The sequence below is a fragment of the Tachypleus tridentatus genome, unplaced genomic scaffold (genome assembly GCF_004210375.1).
Source record: "Tachypleus tridentatus isolate NWPU-2018 unplaced genomic scaffold, ASM421037v1 Hic_cluster_2, whole genome shotgun sequence".
NCBI lineage: Eukaryota > Metazoa > Arthropoda > Merostomata > Xiphosura > Limulidae > Tachypleus > Tachypleus tridentatus.
This window is the reverse complement of record NW_027467782.1, coordinates 29541743-29550340: the sequence shown is the minus strand read 5'-3', so window position 1 is coordinate 29550340 and position 8598 is coordinate 29541743. Positions and strand designations below refer to the sequence as shown.

Sequence of the window (8598 nt, the reverse complement as noted above, 5' to 3'; positions counted from 1 at the left end):
TTACACTGCTAAATTAGGGACTTCTAGCGCAGATAATCCTCGAGTAGTTTTGCGCGAAACTCAAAACTATCCAAACCAAACCTTCATATTTTAGTTAATTATTTTCACCAATATATATATATATATATAAGTATAATGAAAACTATTTCACAAATAATTCAATACACCGGTATGTCTGTGAATTCACAGCTCTAGAATCTGGGTTTCGATTGTGGTGGGCTGAGACCAGATGTCCCATTGTGGAGCTTTGTGCTTAGTTAGAAACAAGCAAACATATATGATATAATTCATATTTTTCTTGATACATAAACTTCTCCAATCCCTTAAAATCATTAAAGTTAATTAAATATCTTACTTATGACAACATTGACACATTTTGTGGTTTTAATTCAATTTGTATGAAACTTTAAAAGTACTTTTTATTCTTTATCACTTCTTAGGATCTTGATTCTCACTGAAAGAAAAGATGTTTTGAAATCTTACCTTCATTTAATTAACAATTCGCAAATTAAGTAGTGTACAAAAAATATATATATTTGAAATTAATTACAATAAAGTGAATTTTGAAATGAAAAACTTTGTATTGAATAGCAAATAAAGTGTAATTTGTACCTAAAATAAATATTTTTTTCTGTCTGTTCCTCCTCCACCAGAAACACATTGCGATACCGAATCAAGTGTTTGCTTCGGTTAGTTTTTGCGATCTTACTCACAAATATTTGAACGTTAATATTATATTATAAAGATATTGAGAGGAAAAAGAAAGTCAAACGTGTTACCAGTCGAATGGGCTGTAAATACTTATACAGTAAATAGTATAAACCATTAAAATTTGTATTTGTAAGTAATTTAAAATTACACAACTATATTTCTGTAATTAATATAAACTATACAAGTATGTCTCTTTGAACGGTTAAACTACAAAATTGTGTTTCTTTAAATACTGTAAACTACACAACTGAGTATGTGTGCTGAATATAAATTATCACAAGATTAGAGTGAATTAATCTATGAGACCTTTTCCCTCATTTATATCTACTATATTTTTGTGCGATAGAAAAGAGCGGGAAATTTAAACACAAGAAATATATTTATTTTATATTTTCTAACTGCACATTTTATTATTGTATGTTTTGTTTTGGTGGAAATTGTGTTCAAATATACCTATTTGCAGCAGTTCCTGTAGTAACAGTATAGAAACTAACAATTTATAAAATATGTTTATGGTTTTTGACATCTGGGAAAATTTAATATGGATTTAGTTCACATCTGTGCTGAAAAGTTAGTATGAGTTTGAATCGGTCAACTACTTAAGGTGAAGTATGTTTACAGAGAGTTTTACACAAGACTGATGATATATTTTAGATATATTATATGCATGTAGATTTTTGGAATAATTTCTACATTATGATGGCAATTTGTTTTAATTGTCAATAAAGAAAACTTATGTTGGTTAATATTAAATATATAAACTGTGCCGATATATATACTTACAGTTCTTTGTATGTTTAATTTTCGCACAAAGCTACACGAAGGCTATCTGCGCTAGCCGTCCCTAATTTAGCGGTATAAGACAAGAAGGAAGGCAGCTAGTCATCACTACCCAATGCCAACTCTTAGGCTACTCTTTTACTAACGAATAGTGGGATTCACCGTCACATATTAACGTACGGCTAAAAGGGCGAGCATGTTTGGTGCGACCGGAATTCGAACCCATATATACATTTATAATGAATTATAATAAACTGGATTTAGTGATAACTCCGCATGCAGTTGTGATTAAGCAAAGAGAAAACTTTACGGATCTATATCTTGAAATACATGACAAACGTATGATGTTGACATAATAAGACCTTTCCACATGGCTGTACAACGATTTTTGTGTTTGGAGCTGAACAAACATCGGTTGAAGTCATGCATTGCTTGATGTAGTTCTCTGTTTTGTTTAACGCAATTTATTTAAATCTATTCTTCACAAAACGGGATTTGATATATTTATAATTTTGAGTACTTGAGAAAAAAACAACTTGTAACACTGATCTACCTAACTTCTTTGATGCGTTTTCAATCAACCAGTGTTGTTTGAAATCATTGCTTACCAATTATGTTTAACAGCATTTTTTGAAACCATATTTATAACAACGTGTTAAATATTGAACAAAAATATTTCATCAGTATACGGGGATAAAATACAAAAAGCCTACATAGTTTTATTATACGAACATTACAGCTCGAGACCGTAAATAATACCACAATGATTGGTCATCACCTGCTGTTATTTTAATAACTAACCAAAAATGCTCAGTAATTTGTATTGTAAGCTATTTGAATAAAGAACGTTCTGGTATACATACTGAAGATAATAGCATTCTTATATCACAGAAATATCTGATTTCAAATGTTTAAAACTGATTACCGAACTAATATATTACGTAAATAACATTTCTGTGTAAGGGAAAAAAAAAATTATTTTTTATAAGTCTTGGAATTTTGATGATCAACATAAGTATAGAATAAAGTTAACAAAATTAGAAAATAACCAGGCACACCTGTATATAGTTTTTGTTTTACATTAAGCACAAAGCTACACAATGTGCTATCTGAGCTCTCCCCAACACAGGTCTCGGAACCCGGTTTTAAGCGTTGTAAGTCGGCAGACATATCGCTAAGCCACTGGGGAGCCACATTTATATATCTTTAATTATTATTTCTCCAGACATTTCTAATATTGTGCAAATTTTTCGCATATCATATTCAATACTTATTTGTTGTTTATTTTATGTTTTTTTCTCTTTAGCAATAACCAAACAATCTGTTTATTGAAAATCACACGTAAAAAATTTATCTACTCACACAATTTGATATGCACACGTAAATAATCTGTGTGTTCATACGGATTTATATACATGCGTAAATATTGTATCTAGTCACACTGATTGATTTTCACACGCAGACATCCCGTCTATCACACAATTTGATATTCACACTCATAAGTAGCCATTAACAACTCCGAATGTTAAAATTAATGATAAGTTGTAGAATCTTCATTTAAACGCTAAAACATTCTTTACCGTTAAAACACGAGTAGATGCCAATGACCACATCAGCGATCGGAACCTGATACTTGTTCTAGACACAAATAAGTACATTTTGTGCTAACTGATTTTATAGAAGGCCATTTTTGTTTTTCACTAACTCAGGAATATTTTTGACTAACAACAGTTAACAAATAATAACTTTTGCTTTTGGTTATAGTGGTCTGCACTCTAAAAAGTTACGCTAAGAACGGAAATAACGATACACACCGGAACATCCACGATGGTTGCAGTGATCTCGGAAACAAAAGGGGGTGTGCGAACGGTAATGACAGATATGGGAGTAACGGTGATCCAAATTTTCATAAAAGTAATAGAAATAAAGGAGACAATAAGAAACGGTTAGGAAGAGTCACTGTGATGAGGGAAATAATAAATAAATCTAAGTAAGGGTTTCTTTTCTCCCTTAATGCGATGATATTATTGGGCCACGCACTCACGTGACATTAACAGATCAATGTTAATACTTAAACAACCAATCCTCAAAATACGTTATGGGATATGATGTGTGACTGGCGACTGAAGAAGCTTTCTTTCATAATACTATTTTTTACTTTATACTGTGGCATCTAACGACCTATTTTCATTTTAACAAATGAAAGCAGTGACCGTCTGATTAATTAAAGTTTGCTACTAATCTTTACAACCATCTACAGTCAGAAATCATTATTAGACGTAATTTTATAATAATCTTAAATTAAAATCTCCTTAGTCAACAGGCACATACACAAAACAATCTTTTTCTTTCCTTTTATACTGTTTCAGTAAAACTAGATGGCGCTATATTCAATAACCTTTTTTTTTTTATAGGAAACTTCCATTTATCAAATGAAATCATGGTTTCAGAACATTAAAAAAATAAAACTTAAATTTATAGATTTTTCTATGTTTGGCAATTCGAGTCCCAACATATAGTATTTTTCTTGACCTATTTTAATCGTTTCCTTTTCAATAAGTAACTAAAACAGTATGGAAGAAAAGGACATTGGCCATACTTTACCTTAGCACTTCCATATTTTCTGCATGGTTACAGTTTTACTGTGATGCAGTAAGTAAAGTTAGTAACATTTATCAAAACTCTTAAAAGCACAAACGGTTTTGCTATATTCACAAACTTCTGATCTGATGAACCAAAAATGATCAGAATTAGATAATAAATCTAGGGATTAATACAGAATAAGATTTCTACTTATTAACAGGCCAAATATAAACAATATCCCATAAGATCTAGGTTACGTTGAAACAAGATATCAAGCTAATAATGTAGTGTAATTATAAAAAAGAGAATAAAATAAAAAACTGATAAACATTATAACATTCATTTACAGTTAACATGAGACGTTATTGTTAGACCTATTACATTGTTAACCGTTGCACTTTTTTATTAGTTTGCAGAGATTTTCAAGAAGTTGAAGAGTTTATCATAATAGTATTACAACTACACGATATATGTGTAATATCTATTGATGAATGCGTGTTTCTTTACAGATCGGCTTGTATACGGCAAATATAGTTTGCGGAATACTATTTACGATCTCCATTTCATACAATATAACTTATAGACATTATAAATTAAATATACTACCGACATTATAATTAAAAAAATAACCTTAAAAAAGAATGGAAGATACCACACGAAGCACATACCAATGACTCGGAAACATGATAGTAAAGTATATCAAACATTTGCATTGATTTCAAAACTATCTAGACATTCTTAAATAGCTTTTAATTGAAAATATAATATGGATAAAGGAACTTATTTAACGAGAACATGAGAGGTTACTCTTACATTCTATACCAACTGGGAAGAAACTGTAATGACATAAGTGCCTGTCAATAGAGAATAGCGATCGGTAAGTTTATTTATCTTCAGTTGTATGTGTTCTTTTATTTTAGCAAAGCCACATCGGGCTATCTGTTTGAGGCTTCCATATATTCAGTTGTCTCTACTGTGTAACATAGAACATTAAGTAAATATGAAATTATTATTGGAACTACCGTGTAACGTATAATCTAAGTAAAATGAGAACTTTACACATCATGTAGTTATAAATAAACTCAGAGTGAAAGTTTCACAAAAACATAACATAAATATCTTTGAAATAATTGATTGTAAGAAAGAGAAACGAATAATTCTGTAATTTACTTTTCGACGAAGTGAAGATTTCGTAACTCACAGCTATGGCCTTCGGTATGATACGAGAGTTTCGTTCATATCCCCACATTATGTAAATACGAAAAGTTGAAGAATGCTTTTAATATAACAGTTTAACTTACAGCTGCTATCAACGTCTTTTACCTTATCGCTATCTAATGAGGACAGTGGAAAGTGTTCTACAGTTTATTCTATAAGTTAATTATCGGTAAAACTGTAACACAACTCACCGGAGACAAATAGTTGTATTTTTTGCATGGTATCATTTCAATATAAAAAGTAGCACTTCTCTATGCAGAATAATATGAGAGAATTAGACAAAAATTAATTACTGATCAAATTTCGGGACATTGTAGTTGAGATATAAATAGACAACGTAATTCTTAAAAAGGTATTTATAAAGAGTATGAAAGAATTCCCAGTAAAACAGCACTGTGATAAATGTTCTCATCATATAAAACAACAAACAGGGGAATTATGTTGAATTTCCCACCATGCTTTTCGAATGGTATCTGTCACAACACCAGTAAAATAACGTTTATGTTGACTAGATTCACTAGCTTATTCAATCTTTTGTAATTTCAAATACAATTATTAATACAAGTTAGGCTAAACGATTTAGACTATAGAAGAATAATGCCATTTATTTTATAGTAATCTTTTCTACACAAGAACATTTTAACATAAAATCTTAAAGCTTTATGGGGAAATTGTTATACGATAGGCTAAGTTACATTCTACTAGTTTGTGTTTGTGTCTGTAAAATAACTATGGATCTATACAACTTTCTCACAGAGTAACTAGTTTGTGTTTTATTGGTCATAGTTTCATGAGGAAAATGATTTTTTATTTTTTCAGGTTTTCTTTCTACTTTTCATTATTATCGTCTACACTGTCGGAAGTTACGCTATAAACGAAATAATCGAAAACATCCACAATGGTTATGGTGGTCATGGAGATAAAAAGTGAAATAGGAGCGCTGTCGATAGAGACAGGAATAAAAGTGGTTTCACCAGTAAACCAGGTTTTGTAATAGGTAGTGGAAATGGAAAATACAAAAGAATGTGTTTGGAAAAGACCCATACTTTGGCTTGGGTTTTGACAGTGGCCTTAACTTAAGAGATGGGTTGGAAAGAAGAACACGAACAGCAAGACAATCAGAAATGCAATTCGGAACTAATCGAAGAGGAAGAAGATTGGATAGTGAACTAAGAAGAAATGAAATTTTTATTTGGATGCATAAAATCACACTGCTGGATGATAATTGGTAAGAGGTCAATTAATTTCGATGTTGAAGTTCATAAAAATATGTGAGTATATCAAAATTTAAATACCAAAGCGTTTGGAATAAAGTTAATCAATTTAACCATTTAACATTAAACTCGACTTGTGAGTCTGTAGATCGCCTGTTCAAATTCCTATCGAATCAAACGTGCTTGCACTTTCACTGGTCAGAGTGTAGACCAAAATTCTTGACTTATGTAATATTTCTTTTATTAATGTGAATATTGTTTCACATGATATAAAAATGCATAGTATGCTCTTTTAATAACTGTCATACAATATCGTCAGTGGTTTGTTAATTTTTGGAAGAATCTGCTTTGTTAACTTTAATGTTTTTAAAAGTTCTGAATATTAAAAAAAATGCTTCTCTATTAAGGTTAAAAAAAGTAAATTGTTTTCTAATTAATGTGTAATGTCTGTGAGCTTAAAATTTCTACACATTAAAAAATTATTAGTTCTGAAATGAGAAACATAAGGGCCTCAGGCCAAGTTGTTTTCTTAAAGTAAAGCTACACATTGGGGTATGAGAAATTTGTAATTGCATAGAACCGAGTCCAGATATTAGTGATTAAATTCACTCAAGTCATTGCTAACTCGTTGGAAAATGAGAAAGGACTGTTGTATTTGTACAGAATAAGAAATTTTCAGTTTTATTAAAGGGTGACATTGGAACTTCTACTTTACATGTAACTGTGAAGAAAAAGGTTGAAATACATAAGTGGAATAGCCTGTGTGATACGTTACTTCTTACACAGAGATTTATATGTCAGTCTATTATATAAACATTTTATGTAAATTGAACATAAATAAATAGAAAAATTACGTATATATATATATATATATTAATAATAAAATAATAATAATACAGTTAATAAAATAACTTACTTTTAACAACATCGACAATTCTGTGGTTTTAATTCAATTGATATGAAAGTTCTTATACGTTTTCTTTTTTCACTGCTTTTTAGGATCCGGATTCTCGCTGATAGAAATGATATTCTGAAGTCTTACCTTTATTCAAATAACACCAGAAGGTTATATAGTACAAGAAAAATATATTCTTGAACTTATTGTACACTGAATATTGAAATAAAAATTGTATTGAAATTTAGTTTCATTATTTCGTGGTTATAGAAAACACAAAACAATAAACTGAATCAAGTAAGAAATAAAGTGTAATTTATACTTAAAAGAAAACTTTCGTTAATCTCTCTGTGTATTTCTCCTGTTCCAGGAACATTTTTCGAAACATATTGAAATGCTTGCTTAAGTTAGTTTATGTAAAAGATATTTCGAGTGTTGACAATTCGAAGAAGAAATGTTCTAGAAGAACTATTACCACGTGGTGAAATGTTTGACCCTGATATTCATCTTTTATCTGTACTCACATTTTTGTTATCGATATTTAATCTATAAGCCAGCTAATAGCGTCAACTAATTACAGTCTAAACCAAACGCTAAACGAGCAGCGGAGACTTTCTCAACATGTTTTATAGAATCATTGTTGTTCTATAATCATCATTGTTTTATGCACGTGAGTACTGAAACTTCACTGTAACCTGTATCACTCTTCTTATAATTAAGCAAAATATTACGAGGCTTCTAAAATATTTGTTTAAAAAATTAATGTTTCTCTATTAGTGACCTTGTCTTCTACCAGGTTGTAAGGAAGTATTATTTTTGTTACACGTTTTCTTTCATATAAACGTTCATTAGGGCCTGGCATGGCCTAGTGCGTTAAGGCGTGCGCTTCGTAATCTGAGGGTCGCGGGTTCGCGCCCGAGTCGCGCCAAACATGCTCACCCTCCCAGCCGTGGGGCGTTATAATGTGACGGTCAATCCCACTATTCGTTGGTAAAAGAGTAGCCCAAGAGTTGGCGGTGGGTGGTGATGACTAGCTGCCTTCCCTCTAGTCTTACACTACTAAATTAGGGACGGCTAGCACAGATAGCCCTCGAGTAGCTTTGTGCGAAATTCCAAAGAAAAAAAATAAACGTTCATTAGTTTATTGCAATAATATAAAATGAACTAAAAACACTGCTAGGAACAAAGTCTATGAAC

At 30.8% G+C, this 8598-nt stretch overlaps 1 protein-coding gene across 1 annotated transcript; it reads left to right on the top strand.

Annotated features, from left to right (window-relative positions):
* The first annotated feature begins 3318 nt into the window (after positions 1-3318).
* Positions 3319-7670, top strand: LOC143242254 (uncharacterized). The gene is made up of 3 exons (XM_076485624.1): positions 3319-3360; positions 6294-6520; positions 7506-7670. Exons 1-3 carry the CDS (start codon positions 3319-3321, stop codon positions 7600-7602), a joined length of 366 nt encoding a protein of 121 aa, XP_076341739.1. The 3' UTR covers positions 7603-7670.
* The last annotated feature ends 928 nt before the right edge of the window (positions 7671-8598 follow it).